Source organism: Opisthocomus hoazin, chromosome 4 (genome assembly GCF_030867145.1).
Source record: "Opisthocomus hoazin isolate bOpiHoa1 chromosome 4, bOpiHoa1.hap1, whole genome shotgun sequence".
NCBI lineage: Eukaryota > Metazoa > Chordata > Aves > Opisthocomiformes > Opisthocomidae > Opisthocomus > Opisthocomus hoazin.
The window spans coordinates 29,630,729-29,655,029 of record NC_134417.1 but is presented as its reverse complement, the minus strand read 5'-3'; the positions used below and the strand labels follow the sequence as shown (position 1 = coordinate 29,655,029).

At 42.1% G+C, this 24,301-nt stretch overlaps 2 protein-coding genes across 2 annotated transcripts in view; one reads left to right on the top strand and one right to left on the bottom strand.

Annotated features, from left to right (window-relative positions):
- The window catches only part of LOC104336577 (transmembrane 4 L6 family member 1), a 55,184-nt gene that overhangs the window by 26,480 nt on the left and 4,403 nt on the right, over window positions 1–24,301 (bottom strand). The window lies entirely within an intron of this gene.
- Window positions 17,980–24,118, top strand: TM4SF4 (transmembrane 4 L six family member 4). Its single transcript, XM_009942395.2, has 5 exons — window positions 17,980–18,402; window positions 18,666–18,755; window positions 20,885–21,018; window positions 23,415–23,604; window positions 23,898–24,118. Exons 1-5 carry the CDS (start codon window positions 18,229–18,231, stop codon window positions 23,913–23,915), a joined length of 606 nt encoding a protein of 201 aa, XP_009940697.1. The 5' UTR covers window positions 17,980–18,228; the 3' UTR covers window positions 23,916–24,118.

Here is a 24,301-nt window from a genome sequence, read left to right as displayed (position 1 = left end):
TTTGAATCTATAAACCAAACCCCAGTGCATTCCTAGTGACTGCTTTCAGCAGAACATGGCTGAACAAGCACAGGAATCCCTCAGTTTAATTCTGCGGCCTCCACCATGCAAAAGTCAGAGCAGGTATGCAAAGTCATCTGGCAAAGTAAAGACAGAAAGTCATCACCTGAGCTTGTCCTGAAGAGCAGTAGGCTTCCTCAGAACTGGATGAGATGCATGCAACTTCTCCCTTAGCTTTGAGGAAGGTGGCACCTTACTATCATGTGAAAATGGCAGTGTTTTCAGAAGGAAACAGAATGCTCTTGTGTGAACAGCACAGCATAGTGACTGCACAGAAACACTGAAGGAATACAGAGCCAGACTAAGCACCTAGAAGTTACTAACATAACTAATTGCAGAGGTAGTAGGGACAAGAGAAAAGACTTCTGCTTGAGGGCTACAAGTGTTTCTTGGAAAATGTGTAACTACTCCAACAGCTGCCCATACTGAAACTTGGTTGTAGTTCACAGACCAAACCCCAAATATTTCAATTAGTGTACGGGGATATTCAGCGCCTTGAAATTTAAGTCAGTTACTCTGTTGCCTAAATAGAAATTACAGGTGACTGATTTTAGAAATCCAAGCATTGTCCTTAAATTGTACCTGGTTATAAAGAAGGAATGCAGTATATATCACAGAAAAGTGGGGAGGTTTAATGCTCACACTGGTTTGTGATGCTTTGACAAATGGCATTCTATGAAGTAGAATGGTTTATTAAAACACTAAGGAAAAAGTCATGCACATCAGTGACGTCCATTTAATGACAGAAAAAAAAAATATCTAAGAAAAGCATGCCGTCAATAAACAGGAATTTTGACAAAGTCACAGTGCAGTTCTGCTGTGTCTGGGAGCACCCAGTTCTACTTGCAAGCCTAAGTGTGGCTCTGAGCATGTGAGCTCCTCTTGCTCTTGAATTCTGGAGAAATGGCAATTTTATCCCATGGACATGCACGTATAACATTGCTTAGCATATTTCAATGCTGTCGTCAAATTTACAGGATAAGTTCAACACTCACATTAAAGAGACTAGTAAGTCAGTAAAAATAGCATAATACAAAGATGAAGCTGGGTACAAAGACCTCATTGTATTAAGATGACACTTTGTGTAGCAGGTCAGGTAGCTTTGAGTTATTACAGATAATTATCTGTAATATTGCAAGAGTACACAACACTTTTACTCAAAAAGGCAAGGGTGTGACTGCAGCTGAAGCACTTGCATGAGGTCATACAGTAATGACAATCAGAGAAGCTGAGGAGAATCCCCTGTCACATCAATTAAGCACAACCTGGCATGGTATTATGACATGTACTGGTGATGATCTAAAAGAACATACTTTGCTACAACCAAGCTATAAGGTTTACTGAGGTTTTGAAATATATTCACTATTTAAAAAATATTTTAATGCCCTCCAATGAAAAGAAGAGCAAGATACATGGCTCAGTTTGAAAAGAGTTCTTCCCAGCTGCTCTAAATGATGTAAGGATTAGCTACCAAAAAGCTAACAAACATATAACAATAAAATCAATTCACACACATTGGGCTCTAAACTATTAAAAGAAACCCTTAGTACCACATATGTAAATCCATTCTTGGTTCCTCAAATCACCCTGCACTACTAGTAGTCAAAAAGAGAAAACAGAAACAGAGAGATACCTCAAAAAGAATTAAAACCAAAAGACACTGCGACATTAGGCAGATGAAGGGAGGGGACCCCACCAAGTAAGTTTTGCCAGGTTCCAAAGCAGTATCCTGCTGCTTACCCACACCTCACACAAATTTTGTTAAACCCAACGCTGATACGCATGAGCAAACCTGACTATAGAACCCAAGCTGAGGTACAACCCATCTGAGACATAGCTCGAGGCTGTCCGTTCCCAGGGCAGGGAACGTCAGACAGCATTTTGGGGAGACCCACTTCCAGGATAGCCAGCCACTACGCTGTGCACCCACCGCCATTCATTTGGCAAGAACAAAGGAAGAAGCCTGCCTTGGCCTTATTTGCTCTGTGGTTGCCTACCAGCTGAGCAGGAAGGAGGGCGGGCAAAGGGGCCTGCTTGTGGATTTTTATCCCATGGAACACTGCACAGCATACAGGGACATCCAGAACAGCAGAGAAAGAGAAGCTTAAGAACACCACAACTTACATACTTCCACCATCAGCACAAACACTGGATTTTACTTCCAGGCTCCAGAACAGCAGTAAGAACAATTTACCCTGAAGCTGTCCAGGAATTTCTCCTGTAAGCAACACTTGGGAACACCTCAGCACACCACTGCAGCCCCCAGCAGTAAACCCCCTGCATCCACCTGGCTCTTATTCAAGTTCTTTTTAAAGGAGCTGAACTCCACCAAGGTCAGCAACATCCTCCTGACCAAGCATCTTGTTAATCAGGCCAGATTCAGACCTGCTGTGCAGAACAAGCTGCAGCCAGCATTGCTTTGTTTTATCTTCAACTCACAAAGACTAAGTGAACGTGATTGGAAAAAGTTACCTTAACAAAAATAGCCATTAATAAAACTTTAATATTACTGACTACTGATTAGTGTTACTGCATGGAGCGGCCAAATAAAACATCAGCTGGCTTCACAGTCTCAACATGCAATTTAACAGTTGACTTAAACTGGTCTAACTGGAAATTGTTGCTGGAGATTCAGTCCTATTCTCTATTGCAGCTATGTATTCCTGCTTATTCCCTGATATTGGTCCCAGCATTCCTGCGGCCTTGCTTGGACTGGATCAGAGAACTAGCGTGGATGAAAACTAGCCTGGTGGCAGAAATTAAAAAACAGTCAACAAACAACTAGTTTTTAGACAGATCAGTCCCTTGATCCTCCGCACAGACGAACGATCATTGCTGCCAACAAGCCAGCGCCATGCCTCCTTCTCTTGGGGGCGGTGGAAGCCCAGGGAGACCCAAGCCACTGCCCGGCTGTGTTCCTGGTCATGGTGAGGAGGGAGCCCCAGCCGTGGGAACATCAGCCCCGGGGGCTGGCACCCAGCCGCAGCGGAGGCAGGCAGCCATGGCGCTCCCTTCCACAGGGAATGCATTTTTCATCCTCCTGTTTCAGTATCAAACACATAGCGAAGGCAGAATGGGGAGAAACTGAAGAAGCTTAGCTAACGGCCAAAGAGGATAGAGCCTATAAATTATTGTGATGTTTTTTCAGATCCCTGTTTCTGAAGCACAGAGATGCCTTCTTAAGTATTTCTCGTACCAATGTGTCTCTTACCCACAGGAAGACCAGGGTGTGTTGAGCGAGCACCGACACCGGTGCCGCCCAGGGCAAGGCAGAGCAGCGACCAGGGTGGGGCCGTGGCAGCAGAAAGCAGCCTGTCTCAGAGGCGCTGCTGATCTCAGGCACTGGTGACAGAAGGAGATGTAGAAAAAAGACAGCTTAAAAGACAGACATGAAAAAAGTGAAATACAAAATCTAAGGGCTGCTACAATCCCTTGAACTCAGGCCAGCTTCAAAACGGTCAGCATATTTTTCACAATGAGATACAGATAACTAACTAGAATGATTTCTGATTTATTTCTATTTTTTTTCCGATCTAAATTATTTCTAACTTTTTTCTAATTGCCAGGAGCAAGACCAGAATTAGTCTCTTGGAATCTCAATGCTTGCGCTGTTAGGATCCATCACAGCCTTTACACAAAGACGAATGCAACAGAAGCACTGGCCCTTTGAGGCCACCCAGCACACTCTCTCTCAAATACCTGCTATTAACGCAGGAGATGCATTATCTCTCAAAACAATATGGGAGTGTTCTGAACGTAACAGGGTACAGCCTGGTACCATACCATTAAATATTAACACAAGTGATAACTAATCTACGCAAGGTGAGTCAACTCTGACCACCGTTTTAACCCTTTACAAAAAAAAAAGTTTAACAAATCAAGTCTAAGCATGTGAATTATTGTAATACATGCTACATGATAGTTTTGAGAGGAAAGGCAGATGTGAAAAACATCAGAATTTCATGTTGCTGCTTGAGGGAAAAAAACGTTGGGTAACCAACCCTGAGCTTGCAGTTCTTACAGTTTTATGGAACAACCCAGTCTTTTGCATTCAAACTAGATTACTTCCACGCCTTCAGAAAAACAAAACCCTAAACCCATACATGATATATCTCTGAAATAAACGGTGTTCTGGTGAAGTTCTCTCTGGGCCTTCTACCTGCATGGTAGGTAGCTTCAAATTTGAAGCAGAAACAGGAGCAAGAGGGTTTTTTATAGAATAAATTAACTGTTACCTAGCTCTACTCACACTAGTAAACCCAGTAAAATTTCACAGCAGAAAGAAAGAAAACAGAAAAGCAATGCATTATGTTTCCTACAGCTGAGATCCTGTGTGTGCTCTTAGCATGGATGAACTGGCACTATCAATAGGCTCTCACTCTCTCAACTACCTATTTATTTTTGCTGACATTTGGTTCTCAGCAACCTATAACATTACCTTCCCTACACAACAAGGTTAAGTGCCTACATTTATCTGTTCATGATACGGAAATTTATTGTAGTTGCCCACTTCTTACTACACAGAAGGGCCTATCCTCCACTCACTTCAGTCTTACATTTACTGAAACGAAGTTATCCAGGAAGCAGAAAGAGTTGCCATGGAAATAAAACCAGTTTAGCAGAGGCTTCTGCAAAACCTCCATTAATTAACCTATTTGCGATAAAACCATTTCTCCTCTCATTAGGTGTAGTTCGTATCATTTCAATGAGACAACAAGAAAAATACAGCTGCTTTTCAATTCTTGTACATTCCATGCTTCAGTGAGAAATGCATCAGCACACAGTCTTGCACCATTTTTTTATACTTCATGATAGAGTTTAAACCGAAGTGCTGAAAAGGAATTCACAATTTGTGTCTACTTTGAGCACAAAAGTGAAGGTCTATCTATAAAACTGAATATAACTTGTTCCCGAAAAAAAGCAATAAAGATTTGCCTTCCTTGTTTTGAAACAAAAAGGTCTGATTTAGAAGGTAAGTTTAAAATTTGTTTTCACTTCTGAAGTCCAGATTGTCAAATTCTTTCAGAAAAACGTATCGCAAATGTCTTCAATAACTTTTGGCAAAATGAAATGATCCATGTCAAGTCTAAGGAAATAAAATAAACTTTAAAGTACAGAGTATCATAAAAGACAAATCTGTGAAATAGTTAACATATTCCAACTCTGCTCTTGACAGGATACTAGTACACCATACCTGAAAACCATATGGACTTTCAATGAGGCTGTAACAGCTAATTCAGTTTCAAACTGGGACAAACTGCCTGGAAAAAAAAAGGGAAGGTGCAAGTAAATGAAGGAACAGCTAGAATATCCTGTTGTTTAGTAACAATTTAGCAACAGAGCCCTGCCTAAACAGATACCGCACAGTGACAAGGACAAGAACTATGCTATAAGGAGGGACAGAGTGTATCCAGAGGCAAGATTTTCAGAGCCAAGGATCAACTGAAGTTTAATGTGGATGCTGTTACTAGCAGTCTAACTCTACTCCTAGCCTGGAAAATTTGATAACAACAAATCAGTAATTACCAGCCACAAACAGTATGTGATACAAAACAGTTCATACGCCTTAGACCATCTGGACGTCTATTTGCAGAGCAACCAATTTATTGCTGTACCTAATGCAAATTTCATGATTGCAAGGTGATTTGGTGGAGAGTGAGAGAGGAATATCAAAAATGCACCACCCCTCATGTGAATGCTCTGAAAACAGGAACAGGGTGAGCGCCTCAAAGCTGCAACATCAAACGAAGAACTGAAGGGGCAAAGAAGTTGGGAGAAGGTGTGGGGAGTGTCCCATCCTCCCTCCAAAACTCTAGCCAAGAAATCCAAGCTAAAAAAAAAGTAGTGATAGTCTGATAACAGCAATAGTGCATCATGTCCATTTTATGATCTGTCTCCTTTTTTAATTTATTTGTTAACTGAGAAATCGATGAACAACTAGAACAGTGCAAAGGCAAACTGCTCAGATTCTGCTATCCGCCACAGTAGTGACTGGGGAATAAATCCACTGCAGGTGAGGCCACAAACATGTAGTCACAGCTTGCCCTTAAGGATAAGTGCTCCAAGAGCCTGTTGAGCCTAATGCTGACAACAGCCAGTACAGAGATAGCAAGGCCAAGCCACCAGCGATTTGAGACATGTTGGGCAAAATAACGTACCATCTTAATAGTGGATGAAGAAAGTTCTTGTAAGACAACTCAATTCTGCAATTTTTCTCCAACAAGGCTTCCCACAGAAGTCAGTGGGAACAATGGATACATACAGGGTATGCAACTAGATCCTTAATGTATTACTAAAAATGAAAGGTTGTATTTATTCTGAAAAAAACAAAGAAAAAATTCACAATTGTGAGTTCTAGGCATCCCAAAGCTAAAAACCCAACTGGCTGTTTCCTTTGGAACTTCTTGATTTTTGCTGTCAGAGGAGCTCAGTGTGGAAGAGAATACTATTCAGTCCTGCAAATGTCTCCTTTGAACAGAATTCAAGCAGAGGATAGTTAAACAAACAACTGAAGAGGAAATGAACAGTAAATATGGACTCTGACCCCATTCTTAATAAATGTCCCCAGTGAAATCTGCATGAGAGATGGACTAGCCAGCTGGAAGCACGTTTGTAGTTATGAGTAAAATAAATATGAGGCATTAAGCATCCCAGTCTCACACCAAATGGATTAAAATGAATGCATCTTTCCTGCAAACCAGGGTCCATTATCTTCCTCTGTGACACATGAATATTTTCCTATTTTCCATTATTTTTCCTCTGTGACACATGAACCATTCCCACATAAAGGATTTCAAAGGAAAAATGTCTTTAAGGCAGCCACGTTCCTTACAGAAAGATGGGTGGGAGAAGCAAAAGAGCCAATGGACCACAATTGTGTCATTTCCGTGGAGCATGCGAACCGTTCACTTGGACAACACAAATGGAAGATACGAAGCCAAGCAGCAGGGATGCAACCAGAGACACTCGGTTCAGCTGGTGTGCAGCTCACATCTCCCCTCTACCACAGGAGCCCACATGGTGTTGAAAAGCTAGCATAAAGGGAATGTGTTTTATCAGCAACACAAACAAGCAGCAGAAATTAAGAGCTAGCTCTCCTTTGCTCCCATTTCCTCCAAGTCTAGAAAGAGAGACAGGCATTCTCTTCCAGGGTAACAGCAAAGCAACTCCATATAAATTTGCCGTATGATTCCTGCTTTACATTTGGGGCCACTTAGGCAACAATTTGTTCCTAGGTAAGGTAAGTTAATGAATTCACAAGAGCATTTTCCTCTCAATTGCACTGTCTAGCAAGGGATAATAGCGCTCAGGCTTTAACTCTGGAACCTATCTTCCTTTAAGACCATGCATGCACTTGATGTTTGCATCCCATTAAAGCCAGAAGCATTCTCCACCCACCCAGCACTGACAGGTTTGGTGACACTGAGGGCAGCAGCCATAGCAGCACTGCTACTGCTCTTTCAGGTATCTGCACCAAAAAGGCCAGCCAAAATCCCGGCAGTCTGAAAGCCCCCTTGAAAGGAGAGTGGGAAAGAAAAGAACGCAGCAAAATTGTCCAGCCACTACATGACCAGATAATAAGGATCTGAGTGCTTTAAAGATGCAAAGAAGGATATCCCAAGTTCAGAGACATAAGACATGAACACTTCTTAAAGATATTTGTTGTTGCAGAAGACACAGAAGTACGATAATTTAAAAAGACAGACATAAAAAAAACATCAGAAACAACAATACAAGAATTAAAAGTCTGCCCTCACTGAACTTTGTGCCAACTATGTACTTTAAGTTGCAGCCAAGATTTCACTCAAGCAATAGTAATTTCAATTTCCCGTGTTTTCAGAGCTTTACAGAACTTGTACAAATGTTACTCACAACTGAAACTTTCTTGTGAAACATCAGGTGCACTGACAGCTAGAAAAAGAAACTAGGAGGAGACCAAAGCATGAAAAACACTGCTTTTGGCAGGGATAATACACATGGAGGCACACTGTATATCACTGCACTCTTCAGAAATATACTGAGTCAGGATGACCACTACTGGGGTCTGAAGACATACGATAAGTGAGAGATAAATGGTCACTCTGAGCAAGAAGTTACAGAAAACCAAGAGCCTTGATGGCATCCAGTGCCACTTCCCCCTTGAAGCAGGAGAACCAGTTCATCCACTGGAAGAACAAAAGCATCTGATAAAAACATGAGGCAGTCATCTGTTTCTCAGACTTTAAGAAACTGGTGTGGTTTCTCGGGCATCTCTTGCCTGTTTTCCTACTTCTGTACAGCCAAGGGAAGACAAAAACCTAAATTATACTCAGCAAGAGAATGGTGGTGCCTGATTGACAGCTGTGGACTCCAGCACTCATGGTGACAGGAAGAATATGTAACTGTAAACTCTGCACAACCTCTGTAAATAATCCCGATCTTTTAAATTTTTGGGATGTGACAAAAAATCCTATCAAAACTATAAAGTACATAGAAATACACATGGAAGTAATTAATAGATAACCCTAAAGGAAACAGTTCCTTTGTTCTCTCATTTTGGAAAATACCTCAAGTGGAATTTTAGTTGTCAGTACTAATTATTAAAAGTATTTCTGTGGTATTTAGATGGCCTGCAGCAGTATTGAAGTTCCTTTATTTTCTGCTACAGGCATTGTGGTTTACAAAAAAAGCAATTTTGATTAATAGGTAACAAAGCACCTTTTCTGAAAATGAACAAAAACAAATAGCACAAGACTCAACAAATATAACGGTAGGAAAAAGAGGCATTACATACACAGCTAGATAATTTTCACTTACTTAAAAGTGATATAAATCAGAGAAGCATCAGAGACTGCTTAGGGGCCACGTGCCTATTTGCTATTGGTTGACAGTTACTTTTGGCTCCATGGTTAGAGTATACCTTGAGGAGAATGAAGGAATGGGATTATCAAAACCTTAACAGAAGATGTTCCACATAGAAAAGGGCATTTCTGGGAAAATTGCTGAATGGGCAGTGGAGGCGGGTAAAATAGAAAGTAACAGAACATGACTACAGAACAGTAAAACAGCAAAGAAGTATAAAGTTGAGTTACAGTAAAGCTGTAAAAGTCCAATTAGTAAAATAAATTTCTGTGTAATTTCACTTTAAATGAAAATGTCAGTAAATTAGACATATGTCTGACACCAATGGAAATCGAAATTTCTTGTCAAATATTTTTGTCTAATAAGAAAGGACTATCAGGTATCAGAGTGATGTCACAGAATAAAAACTTTACTTGGAATAGGACATGAAAACTCAGGCTTCTTCATCTAACCTATTTCCGTTCTCAAGAGAGGCAGAGGAATCTCCCACTCTAAGCTGGCCATTATCTACCTGTAGTAGATACTCAGTCTAGGACCTAATTAATTTGGTCTTTCTTGGAAGCCAAAATCATATCTACATCCTGACTATTGATAGCAGAACTGCCCACATAGGACATGAATACAGGCTTGGTTTGGTTCTAACATGTTTCCAACCCACTTCTCTTAAATACTCTTCATTAGCATACTTTGCTTTTCTGTATTCTCAACGATATCAATGTGCAACTTAAAATACCACTTAGGCCAAGCTACATCTGTCACAAGCTCTTATCTGAACAGAAATGTCAGGAAAAGAACAAAGGTCAGACAAGAGACTAGGGAAACTGTGCACATTACCAGTCTGTCTGCAGAGCCCAGGGGGAAGTCCAGCAGCTGGGGGTGGGATAGGAAAACACCATCACAGGAAAGCCCACAATACCTAGTTTTCTCTTAGACATTTTTCCCTTCTCTGCTTTCACATGCCTCACCACACAGCTAGCCCCCAGGTTTGACGGAGAAGTCTGTGAATAGAAAAGGGAATGAATTTCTCCTGTGTCAAAGCTGTGGATAAGGGTGTGACGATGGCTTTTACTTTGCACATACACAGCTTCACTTCTGCAGCCCCGCTCGTTTAGCATCTCACAGATATGCATTCCATATCCATGCATTTCACAGAGAAGGAGTGGCTCACCTGCATCACTAGCAAGGAGGAGCGAGGTCTGTCCCCTCTGTGTGTCTGCCTGGGCTCATCACGCTGGTATCAGAGCTGGGGGGCTTTCCCGTGTCCTCCAAAGAAGAGCTTGTACTAATGTGATCCTTCACCACAATGAAGACTGGGGTAACATGAAGGGAGACATTTTTCAGCTTACTCTTCTTTGTTCTCTCTCCAAAGAAAAGGAACTTTGTCTACAGTTTACCAGCCTTTCTCCAGTCCTCAGGGGAACAGCACCACACAAAAGGACATACAACACTGGGCTAAGTGTATTCAGAGTGATTTTATGGAGGAACTTCCTTCTGTATTTCTTGCTTGACATCAGTGTGCCATCATATATATAAGATACATACACATACATACACACAAATTTACTTGCAGCAGCAGAGGCTTGAACAGACCTGGTTTCAGTTATGCTGCTGTAAATCCAATCCTACCCATCAATTTGTAGCAAAATCCTCCCTGGCTTTAATTGGAGGCAGGATGGGTACTTCTCACAGAAGCTTACGAAGCTCAAGGCATCCAAACTACATTTAGAGTATGGAAGCAGCTACACAAATCACAAGAGCCAGAACTCATGACCTTGGGTCATAACTGTCGAGTTCAGTCACTGACACAAGAACTGATCAAGACACACCCACCTACAATTAAAAATGAACAGATACATCAAAATACATGATAAGCCACGTTCACCTATCTGAACAAAATAAAAATCTGATTACCAAGATTAGCAAGAAATCCATGGCAACAAAAAACCGGAACTTCTTGTGATAATAGTACTGGTGGTATCTCAGGGGGCTAGCGCAGGTGTTGAGAAAAGGATGGTTAACTAGTGTGTGCTGCATCCAGGATAATTTACTCTACTTTTCAGGTTACAATCTACATCAGGTTCATTTTCAGGATCACTGCTTCCGATTATTGAACCTTCTCATTTACAGCCACCAACAACCATGGACTCTGCAGGTTTATAGCACAGGGCATGTAGCTGTATTTATGTTTATCCTTTATATCTATCAAATTATCTGTTCCCATAATCTTTCAGCCTCCATCTAGTTTGCAGATCATTGCCCGTCTGTGTTTTAAGAAACCAGGCAAAGAATTGATATGGTACCATCACTGCTTACATCCTCCTGAAACTACCAAAACTATCCAAGTGACATTCCATTCCTATTATTTTTCCATAGGAAAATACGTCATTTCACCTTCCTCTGCACAGCATGGACTCGGTATGACAGCAGGTGAGGAGAGGAGGAAACACCCTCTCATAGCACGCCAGAAAGGAGTGCCTGCCACTGTGGCTCCACAATTGCTAGGGAAATGCTGTTGAACACGACAGGATAAGACAACATTCAAAGACCAGCTCCACCTCAGTTACCAGCCCTCAGAGTCTCCACAATGGAGTATTTATTCCAGGACAAGCAGTTGTAGCTAATGCTTGCCAACAGGCTCACTGGTCCTCCTCCCAGATACATCGCCAGAGTTGGAAAATGCGGGCTAGAACGGAAAGAAAGAACCCCTTTAAGAGGAACTGAGTGTGTTAGTGACTCAGTTTTACCCTGGAAAAAGACTTGAGTCAATCTGAGTTTTGTTTTCCAGCTCAGGCTGAATGCCACTTCCCCCTAAGCCATTCCTGCTGACAAGTAAGTGTAACTTAAACCCTCACATAAAGGTTGTCCGTAGTTACAAACAGCCATGCATGAATAAGAATATAGTTGGACAGAGGAGTCTGGCTAGCCTTCTGTGGTACTGACAATGTTGGTGAGTGGAGTAAGAGGGAACGAGAAGGATTGTTGTGAAGTTCAGCTTGAAAGCACGGCAAGAGCATGGCAGAAGCATCTGCCTTTAAGCTACCTGCAGTAAATGAGGATGGCAGGGTGCTGGGTGCAATACAATTTAAACCTTTTCCCCTTACTGCAAGCCAGGATTCACAACTGCAAAATAGCCACATTCTAGTTTACCAGGGAAGGGGGGGGGGAAAAAGAAGCAATAGTTATGTTCCAGCTATGGCAAATATTATCCCTATGCCTGTTACTGAGTCACTATGCTGTAACTGGGAGACAAATTACGGATGTTCTCTACCCACTGGGAACACCATGGAAGTCTGTGTGAAGCATGGAGAGTTGTCAAGTTCTGAATCTTTGCCACAGAAGAAACAGCAGGCTGTAGAAAGCCATGAAAACTGCTTACACTGGCCTGACTCTGACATCCTGCTGAACACCACATGTAGACTGTGCTGTCAGTCAGGACTTCTTCATTTGTTTCTCTGTCTGCTTTTCTGCTGCATAATAGCTGTCCTTCTTGGAATGAAATGTTAAATTTCAAAATGCTCTCCTCGGTAGTCATGCGCACGTTGCTTTTACACATATGGGACCAGATGCTCCTCTCTCCTTTAGGGGCCCAACTAACAGCCAGTGGCAATGGCTCCAACAGCGTCTGTTCCAGGAGGAGGAGGACAGGGACGTCCAGCTCCCAGGTTAGATACGAGGCAGCATGCGCCCGGCAGCAGGAAGCTGCCAGAGCCTGACAGAGCCAATTGCTCTGGCTGAGCAGAGTGGGACATAAAGGGCCGTGCTTTCCAAATGTATACCAAACAGCTGATGTTGTTCACAGTCTCCACTAGTCCTAGCAAAATGGCTAAGAGAGGAATCACAATGAGACAGGAAGAAAAACAAATACAGCACAACTCCCTGAAACCGTTCAGTGAATCATCAGTTACAGGTTCCTCCCAAAACCACCTGTGCCAATAGCAGTGAATGCACTGTGCCTGATGGGGATCTTCCAGTCCACTGGGATCAACTGTCCAGGCTGTTCTGCTAGACCTGCTCTTCACACCAAGAACCTGTGGACATCACTCATGTTGCATTATATGAAAACTTGAGAAGCCATTCAAAATTTGTCTTACTAAAAACCTGAATAAAACTCTTTTTACAAAGTAAACTAGTATGATTTTCTCAGGAATCCTGAGTCCGCTCAGCACTACAGACAGCAGCAACAGAGACAGGTTTGTTCCTAGGAGTGGTCCTCACAAAGGAACCGTCCTCTAGTCTTAATACACAAAAGAATGCATGATTATTTTGGCAGTGGTGACAACCATTTCTTGCCATCCTTTATTGAATGAGCTTAAGTATATATGATGTGAAACATTCTTCTTTTAAAGAAAAAATTGCGTGTGTTATCCTAAAATGTGGCATATGCCATAATTTCAAAGTATGATTTATGGAAGATATATTCAGGTTTTGCTTCATTGTCATCATGTGAGTTAATATTTCAGTGAAGAGGGCAATCAAAAATTAGAGCATTTCTAATTCAGTCTTTCCTGCAAACAGTCTTGCACCATGTAGCACAGTTTCCAGATATCACAAAACAAATACAAAACCAACCTTTTAATCCCAAATATGGAGAAACACATACTCTGTGGCACAGTCCAGGAGAAAAAGTCTGTAGGTTTCTAAACTCTGGCAAGTTGTCTACACAGACTAGTCTGCCACAGAACAGGTCAACCAAAAAGAGTCCCTAGCACCATCCCAGGGACTTCTGATACTCTTCGGGGAAGGGGAGTTGTTGAAGTAAGTTCTTAGTTTCCTAGTGCCACCAGAGTTCCTGATGCCAGAGGTATGGAGCTGATGCAAATTACAGCACATATTCATTCACTCAGTGAGAGATGGGACCCATGGTATCTCGTGCCAGCAGCATTCATACAGCAACAGTGAGGGACAACATTCTGTCCATGGTACCTCCAGCACTAAACAAACTGCCAGCCAGGTCCCCTTCCACATTACTAATTGGTCTGCTAACCTCATTTTACAATGTTCAGATGGATCGTTCAAAACTGTAGTTTAGACTTTGCTTTTATTATCATTAACATTTTACACTAGTGACAGAGAAGGTGTATGACTGGTGTAGAGGGTGATACTGCCATCTCCTCCTTCAATACTGATCATAACTCTTAGCAGTGTTTCTTTCATCCAGGATTTAAAGGTATGACATTTTATTTGTGTGTCACTTTGATGACAGAGCTTCCTTGCAGAACTGGAAAAAAGTAAAAACGGCAGAGGCTGTGACAGCATAAGGAATGGCATAAAAGCTGGGTTTCATCAGGACATTTTTGGATAATATCTTGACTAGCACAATACAAGATGGACTCCATGGAAACTTTGCTATTAGTTGTTTGCATGTAAGTCATACCACTGTAGTTCTGTCTCTGCTGTATCTGTACTACACAGGATACAGTTCCCTGTATACTGCTGCATGAAGCTCCCAAGCTCGTGTAGAATAGCCTAATTTATCCCACCTTTTTTTCCACAGGCCTAACGTCAACGGACTGGTGTTTCTCATTCTGCAGAAATCCAAGAACTTTTTCAGATTTGCAAATGTGTATCTTTATCAGTCTATAATGACTCATCTTGTATCGGCTGGTTTATCTACTGTTTCAGTTACAGAACCATCTCATGACGTGTAAGAAGAGTTTGGACTTCAAATATGTAACTATAACAGAATTAACCTGTCAAATAGTCAATAACCAAACACCTCAACAAACCCCAAATGTCTCTATTCTCTAATATGCATGTATGTATCCAACAGAAAGTTGCCTCCTGCAAGACCTTTGATTCAGGTTCTTGTTACAGGCAGAATGCCAAATGAGAGCTACTGCCACTGAACTGAGCATAATGGGAAATTTTATACACATGCTAACACCACTGTTAGACTTGAAAACTTTCACATAACTCACTTGGAAAACTCCACGTGCTGTAGCTGAATGAATGACGCAGGCATGTCGTGCGTGTAGATAAATGAATGATAAAATGTTCACCTCTCATTGTCGTATGTGATTCATAAAAGGTCTCTCACGCCAAAGTGCAATGTCCCTGTACAAAGTCAGTGTACAGCTGGCAGATCATAAAACAAGAGGACATGCTGCCCACAAGAGTAAATCAATTCCTGCCTATTTGAAATAAAAATTCCCTAAGAGCAGTTTTGGAGAGTTTGGTTTGTTTGGTTTTTTGCTTTGTGTTTTTATAAATGGGCCATCTTAACTGTGTGCAATAAGCTGAACAGGACTGAAATATGGATCTGACATATTCTGATGTGAATTGCAACCCTGTGTGGCCCTGATTTATTTCTGCTGAAATCAGTGCTGTGGTTCTAGATAAGCCTGGGTGGAAAAGAGATGGATTTGATCCCATTACTGCTTTGGGGTTTTTTCCCTCCCTGTTTTAAAAAGTCCAAGGGCTGATTTCAGCATCATGCAATTCTAGTGATTCTAGGACTTCTTGTACTCCTCACCTGGTGCTTCACTTATTTTTACAAATATTATCCTACCTCCCAGGCTTTTCCAATGTCTTAGATTTTTGCTGGTGTTTTGCAATTTAAGAATTAAAAATCCCAAACCAGGTAATCTCCAAATACTCATGTCTAGTTTAGATATGTCCTTTTTTCCTATTCTTCCCCCCCCCCTCCAGCTTCTGTATCTTCTTCTGAGCAATACTGATACTTTCACCTCCTAATAATGGTGTTCACTGTTATCAGAGAACAGAATCAATCACAGTGACACTGAGCGATGTCGTTGCAGTATTACCAATTGTCGAGAAGAGGCCCACAAGCCATGCAGAGCACAAACTTTCTAAGTAACAGCTTACTAGCTTCACTAAGGTCTTCTTAGATATTGAGGCCAAAGACGACCAGCAGTGTACTTCCTGACTACCCTGTACCTTTTCAGCTAGCTTTCCAGAATATGGAAGCAGAGTCTTCTACAGAGTATAAAACAGGATGAGAAGCTAAATATAGCTATTGTCCTGTTGTAAAGCATGGCTTCCTGGTGATAGGAAACAAATAACCCAGGTCCATTACCCATATTTTCATTCAGTCTTGATAGCTTGATACTTCAGACCAAGCATGCCTACTTCCATCCATCTTAAATCATTCATAAATTACATAAAAACTCCTTAAGTATTCATACCCAGACAAGGTTAGATAAAGGTAAATGGTGAGACAGATTTATTTATGTGGCTCTATTTACCATTTTGGTGAATAAATCTCATCTATTCAACATCTCCAACCAGAGATGATCTGGGGACATCAACAATGTTGCTGGGCAGCCCCGCTGGCTTTTCATCCCCTATGTTCTCTATGAGCATCTAGGGCTCATTTGAAAAATTCAGTATCCTCACACAAAAATAAGTTAGTTCCTTTGCTTCTACATAATTTGACCTTAGCCCAGACTTACTTTTTTGTTTGTTTCTTGCAACATAATCTTTTCTCACAGTCTTGTTCTGAGACACGTACTCCAGAGAGAGTCCTTAACAGAGAAGTTGGCATATATTGCACAGGCATCTGTATCACAGTGTTATTTCACCTTAGTGGTTTACAGAAGTAAATGAAGCACTGTTTTTACTTCCCAAGCCACTAAAAGTTGTTTTAGTGAGTGATATTGGCAATTCCATAAATTTCAATAATAAAAAATTTTGGTATTTCCTATTTCCCCTGATCTATGCAAATACTTATTTAAATTAAAGCAATAATAGATATATCAGAAAGATGTGATTATCAATTAACCCATCAAAGAACCTGACAGCCTTTAACATTTGCCCAGGTGGTTCCTAGCATATAGAGAGGAACACTTCAGAAAAAGCAAGATTTCTTTGTAGAAAATGCTCTGCTCAAGGCCAAGTGAGTGCTTAGTAAATAAACGAGCTGATTTTTTACCTGCAAAGATTAAATCATACTGTGATAATTTTCTTTTAGTCTGAGAGCAAGCTCCCTGAAGTAAACAAAAAGCTCAAAAATCTAGTCTTAAGTCTGATACGAAAATGGGTTTCATCTTTTAATCAAAAATACAAGACCATGATCCTTTCTGCCCGACGTCAGACAGGATTTAGCTATTCAAAACAATAGGAGTGTACCCAGCGCCACACCTAAATTAGCAGTAACTAATTTTAAGTTTGATGCATATTTTAAAGCAGAACGGCAACATAATATCTGCCAGAGACAGCAGCTGTCTGTGTTCAATCCTATCACAACCTCCAAGAAAAAAAGCCCTCTCACAAGCTGACAACTCTTCCGGTTGCACCTCACAACTGTGTGAATTGCATATATACTTAAATTGGGTTTCTAGTATTACTGATGTCACCTTAAAAAGATATTTACCTAAAAACACTATGTCTGACCACCTAGTCTGACAAAATGACTTTATATCCTTCTGTTTCTGCAAAGAACCCTGAAGCTGACAGGCCCAGCCTCTGGTTCCAAATACATTTCTTCAGCATCAGTGATGGCTCAAGATGTCCCTGTCCCTGCTCTGCCAGCTTCCTTGTATCTGCACAATTGTCAGTGTGGCCTGTGATGAACCAGATCAGGGAATCAGTCTAGATGAACAGTGACTTGGGTTTCTTTCAGCTGTGTCATTTCTATATGGATGGTGGCTGCACAAACCAGCTTGTTCAGCATTGCCACTTCAACTGAAGCCATAGCTCTGGATGTTTCCAGACAGCTTTGGATGGTTCAGTATCATGTACTTCATGGGATTTTGTGGTTGTACAAGGTAAAATTCACTACCTACTGCAAATCTATAAATTGTCCCAGTGCTTCAAAATCACAGATGACAAGCTCAACTTTCCCAAAGGAAAGAAAATTCACTAGAACTTCTCCACTGCACATGGCTGTTATTAACATCAGCTGATTCATTACAGGTTTTCATGGCAGTCTTTACAAAGAAGTATTTCGTAGTATGAAGAAGGACCATGTGTTGTAAAAACGATGATCCAGAACTAAGCAGGATATCTACCCATGACCTGAGCCCAGATAATGAAGTGTCTCATCCACATTAGTAAAATATTAACAGAGGTTATTGGTTGTCATAGTAAAATGAGAGGCTGCACTGAACGTAATTTCATTTACGGACGTTCAGAAAATTGACATCACGGCTGTGAGAACGTATAAATAACCAGCACACACTGCACTTCTGATCGACTGCAGCAACATCTCTGAAGGGAGCATTCTACAGGCTCAGCTCCTATAAAGGCACAGCAGAAACGGGATTTTGTGAAGTACACTGAGAAGCTGCTTTGTATAAAACCGTTCTGAGAACATCTGATAGATTGTTCCTCTGCCTTTGATTGTGTTTGCCTTTTTTAAAAAAAATCATGTGCACAGGAGGTTGTGCTAAGTGCCTGGGAACCACTCTCATTCCCCTGGCTGTGCTATGTACCGTCGCTAACATTTTGCTGTTTTTCCCTGGAGGAATAGTGGTTGAAAACAATCTACATATTACAGATGAGGTTTGGTACTTCGGAGGGATCTTGGGATCTGGTGTATTGGTGAGTATATAAATTCAGATCTTCCCACCTTTCTCCCCACCCCGTGACTTTGCGTTGCTGAATTTCCTTAGTACCTCAAATGCAGGTTCCAACACTGCAAATTCTTCTTTGATAAGCAACTAAGTTAAAAGTCATCCAATGGTTTTGCAGTAAGTAACTTAATTTAGTGATAAGGATAAAAAAAAGGCATAGAACTATTAATATTTAAAAGCAAATGTAACTTGAATTCATCCCAACTGAAACCGTATTTCTGTTATTGGTAGATGATCTTTCCTGCCTTGGTATTTTTGGGCCTTAAGAATAATGATTGCTGTGGATGCTGTGGTAATGAGAGCTGTGGAAAGAGGTTTGCGGTAAGTGAGAGGAAACACGGCAAAAAAGTAAAAGCTACATTGTTACTGGTACGATATAGGTATCTTCTTGTCATGGCCACTGAGACGCTAGACACACCCTGTCCGGAGGTAGGACACAGAGCCCTGCCACTTGTCTGAGCGCTGGAAAGTACAAACGGCAGGCTGTAGAAATTGTATCGTGCTTTTGATGTGGTGCCACAGCACTGCAATTGCACTACCTTCTTGTATTTCGCTATGACAAGATACTTACAGTTGCTGCCACAATCAAAACTAGTTTCTGAAAGATCTGCACTTTGTTTTGCAGAGCATAACAGCTCCCTCTTCAGCCATTTTTTGTTGGCAGTTTTTAAAACCGTTCTGACAGTTGGGCACTACATTCCCGACCCAATGCAGACCCACACAATGGGCTGTGAGTATCGCACTAGGTTCACAGGAACTTTCAGATTGGAAGAGACCTCAGGAGGTCACCTAATTCAACCTCCTGTTTAAAGGCCAGTAGGCCAGGCTCCACTTTGAATTTACAGCTTCCTTTCACAGTCGAAGTGAAAAGTTTCAAATGGATACCTTCAGACACTAGTAAACATTTCAAGTATTTTAGTTTAAAAATGACATTACAGAAAAAAGAAATATATTTCTACTAGGAAAGTCTGTCCTTTTGAAATAAATTGTTTGGCTCAGGTACATCGTTACACTTTTTTTTATAAAGCAACAGGTTTTCAACTGAAAAAAAAAAAGAAAAAACCAAATAGGCATAGGAAAAGAATCACAACTGTGAGGTTAACAAGGAGCCTTCCCTAAATCCTCTGTCTTTGACACTGTCTTCATGCAATCCCAACAAAGCAGGTGGAACATCGAGCAGGGGGGAAATGGCGCCACTTACTTCTCTTCACCACACTGTACTGTCAATTTTCTGTTAGCAGTGAAGACAGCTTAGCTTTGAGGACCACGTATAACTCAGCGACTACCAAGCTGCTCTGGTCTTGCTGCCAGGCTGCCGCGCTCACCCCCACCACGCAGCCGAACGAACGGGCACAAGGTTACAGCAGGGGTGACCGTGGGTGACCCACCGCCCGCGGCCGCTGCCCACGCAGGCCCCTGCGCCCGGCTGTGCAGCACCTTGCTGGCGGCGGAGCGCAGCTGACCGAGAGGCTGGGCTGTCAGTACAGCCGCAAGAACTAAGCACACTGCGCTGCAAGAGTCCTGGTGGCCTGGCCACAGCACGACTGAGAACTGAGCTCGTTCTCGTATGCTAGCAGAAACACCATTACTATGATGTCTGCTACATAAATATAATGCTTAAGTTAGTCCCATCAGACATCTCAACATGAAAGGGCATGTCAGCACTCAAGGCAAGCGTTGTGACGAGGTCTGAAGAAAAGCTCACAGACCCGCAAGTACGATTCTTTTTTTCCTCCACATATATCACTTTGATCCAACGAAAGACATCACCTCTACCTACAAACTATTATGGCTACAAGTGCTTCAGAATTCAAGCAGGGCATTAGTTTTTGCATGATTTACTTATATATTAGTATATGTCATAATGCTGTAATGGAAAGCCAGAAAAATAAAGACATCCTTTCCAATCCATTCCCTTTGCACTATTAAGAGCAAACGATGACAAGTATCTGCGAGGAGATAAAGCACACTAACATGAAACCTGAAGGGGAGACACAGGAAGGAAAAATATGATTACTTGGTCCAAATACGACCAAGATACCAAAGCTAACTTGTAAAGGGTACTGTAGATTTCTTTTTAATGCCTTGAGAGGTGCAAGGCTTCAGTCTTGCACATAGTCTCTTGAGAAAGAGATTCACACCTGTGAAACAATTCCCCTGACCAGCCAGGAGGCCTGGATGAACCCTGTGTGAAGGGGAGGACTGCCATCTGCTGTGTCAGCACCCAGCCCCGCGTCCCTGGGCGAACGGTGCTAATAAAGCTTCTGAATACCAGGGCAGGTACGCGTTACACATTTCTCGTGTCATTGCAAACTAAGATATTGTAGCTGCTTCGGAGTGGACTATTTTGACCATTAAGAACTGCATTTAGGGAATGTACATTCACATTAATAGGGTACATTTCCTTGTTTGAATGAGAACAAAAATAACATTATTTTTCTCTTCATCAGATGTTTTCTTCTATAATATTTGCTGCAATTGGAGTTGTGGGAGCTGGATACTGCTTTGTTTTGTCAGCAGTAGCCATAAACAGAGGCCCTAAATGTTACACTGGAACAGAGTGGACCTATCCTTTCCAGGATGGGTAAGACAAGACAATCAGAAAAAAAAGTTATACATGTTTTAAGTTTGTGGTATGATTTAACTTCCAAACCTGTTGTATAAAAATGGGAATTATACTGTTTGTCTAAAACACAGAAGCTCTTAGAAGAGCCAGCAATGCACAGAAACACTAAATCAGGTTCAGGAGCACGGATGTAAAGAATAGCAAGTACAATCAAAACTACTGAGTTTCAAAGGAGACAATAAAGAGAAATGCACAGCCTTCCGGGTTGTTCTTGAGATGATAAGCAGTATATGGGGATAAATTCCACCTAGATGAACAGCAGAGACATTTTATATTGCAATTTGATAGTATTCAAATAATTACTATCTATGTCTCATTTTATCTTGGTTATGGAATTTTGAAATTGTCTGTTCCTCACACTCTGCAACTCATATGCGTTTCCTGTCACTTATGTTTATCGCTTTCAGAGAGGCGGTGTGAAGAACATGAAACCCTAGCGACCCAGTTGCTCAGGGCTGAAGTCAGCAAAGGTCCAACTGAAAACAGGGTACACTGTGTTACCAAGGGGAGTAAGACAGATCGACACGGGGTGCAGTAAACCCATCCCCTGAGAATCTTTAATGCTGTCTTCCTCAGTCAAGAGTGATCTAGCAGCATCTCCTGCAAATTTTCACAAAATCATAGTTCAGGTTAAAAAGAAAAGAAGAGGTATAATATTGTATGTTACATATTGTTTGCTCATGGGCCAGTGAGGGCTGGAAACCAACTGCCTTGGTCTAATTCTGGGAGTACGTGGAAAGATTTGCTCTGTTTCAAACACAATTTTAGTTGCAGTCAAGGAATCACTTGACAAGAACACAGCAAACAAAACAGCATTAAGAATACGCAGAGGATATACAGCAAGTGGTTAAGCAGTTCACAATTAAATCAAAATGTGAAGATAAAAATTATGGAAAATACTTTCACCTAACACTGCTGTTCTTCAGATGAGGCATCTAGAAATGCAAAGGTTGTTCTTCTCTGCTCAGTGAGCAAGAGGCAACTGGTCTTCTAACATTTCATGATTCATTAGGAAAACTAAGTTTGTTAATCTTTTATCATATTGTTTTGGTAATTCACTTGTTTTAGTTCTATTACAATATGTAATACGTAAATTAGAACAAATCTTTAGGTGCAGACACCCACACACCCACCTCCCCCAATCCCACACTCCCAAGGAGACCCTGCGAGCCCCGTATCTGTAGGGGTACACTTTGTGGGTGCATTACATACCATCAGATCATACAATCATAGTTTGGGTTGGAAGGGACCTTACAGACCATCCAGTTCCACCCCCCTGCCATGGGCAGGGACCCCTTCTCCAGCCCAGGGTGCTCCCAGCCCCATCCAGCCTGGCCTTGAGCCCTGCCAGGGAGGGGGCAGCCACAGCTCCTCTGGGCAGCCTGGGCCACAGCCTCACTGCCCACATGGTTAAGAATTTTTTCTTTATATCCAGTCTACACCTACCCTCTTTTAGTTTAGAACCATCACCCCTTGTCCTATCACCCCATGCCCTTGTCCCAGCCCCTCTCCAGCTCTCTCGCAGCCCCTCCAGGCACTGGCAGCTGCTCTCAGGTCTCCCCACAGCCTTCTCTTCCCCAGGCTGAACAGCCCCAGCTCTCCCAGCCTTCCCTCCCAGCAGAGGGTTTCCAGCCCTCGGATCATTGCTGGGGCCTCCTCTGGCCCCGCTCCCACAGCTCCAGCTCTGCCCTGTGCTGAGGCTCCAGAGCTGGATGCAGGACTCCCGGGGGGTCTCAGCAGAGCGGGGCAGAGGGGCAGAATCCCCTCCCTCGCCCTGTGCCCACGCTGCTGGGGATGCAGCCCAGGGTGCGGTTGGCTTTCTGGGCCGTGAGTGCTTTTAATCCACCGGCACCCCCAAGTCCTTCTTGGCAGCGCTGCTCTCGATCCATTTTCTCCGCCCAGCCTGCATCTGTGCTTGGGATTGCCCTGACAAAGGTGCAGGACCTTGCACTTGGTTGGATGTCAGCACTGCTGCGTCCAGTAGAGAACCACAACATGAGCAGCAAAAACACTTTTGACAAAAGACACTGGCATGGACAAACATCCATTTAGCACATGCTTGGCTAAGATCTCTTCCTCCCAAAATACCAGAAACTGTTCAGTTGTATATAATACACACTCATCTGATTGCTCCCTTCTGATGCCTTGTCTTTTCAAATCAATTGCTTCAACTGATCTAGAAATGCAAACGAAATCCCATTCTAGATAAGTAGCACCAGTGTGTAATGAGAATTCTTTCTCACAGTACTGAAGCTAACAGAACATCACAAGAGCGACAACTTGTCAACTGTGACAGAAACCCTCTTTGTAAGCTAACATCATCTTCTTCACACGTGTTTTGTTCCCCCCTCCAGGAATTACCTTTCTAACCACACATTGTGGAATGAGTGTCAGTCACCCGAAAACGTCATCCCGTGGAACCTGACCCTCTTCTCCTTGCTGCTCATTATGAGTGGGATCCAGGCAGTGCTCTGTGGGATTCAGGTGGTGAACGGCCTGTTTGGAACAATCTGCGGGGACTGCAAATGTTGCGGATGTTGTGGGGTGAGCCACTCGTGGTTTTTTTTTCATTCCGTTTTGTGTACAGATAATAGTCGTATATACGCGTGACTGGCTGACAGTCTGAAAAACTAAACTAGCCTTCATTAGGTGCCATGATCATGTTTTCTGAAGTACAGCTGAAACCCTGCAGTGTTGCCAGGTGCTGAAATACGATCTCAGTCCATAATTATGGTGGTTATCTGACAGCTTCCTGTAGCCTCTGGGAAATAATAAAAACCTTTGAAAGTCACAGGAATAGTAGCCACTAAATTACCTCCATGTTTTTATTCTTCCAGGGAAACGGAACTGTCTGAAGAATATGAATATTGCAGACAACCCTCCTTAACCTGCGAGGTTCCCTTTCGCAACCGTTCCATAGAGTAGCCCTCAGATGCATCGTCTCTGGCTAAGAAGATGAGGATGAAGGGCACTTCCTCCCACTAACGTTATAAAGCCCTGACTCCCTTTCTAGCCTTCCTGAAACCCCTTATGATGGAATAAAATAAGTGAAACTGAACTCTCACATTCATATTTATTTTTGTAAAACAGCTTCCATTTGAAAAGAGAGTATTCTCAGGCAAAATATTTTCTCTAGAGTCAGCTTTCCAACTAGGGATCACCCAATGCTGCTGGTACAAGCTCAGCTGTAACGCAGTTGTGTCTATTTTCTTTTGAGGTTTATCAGATGGAAATATCACAA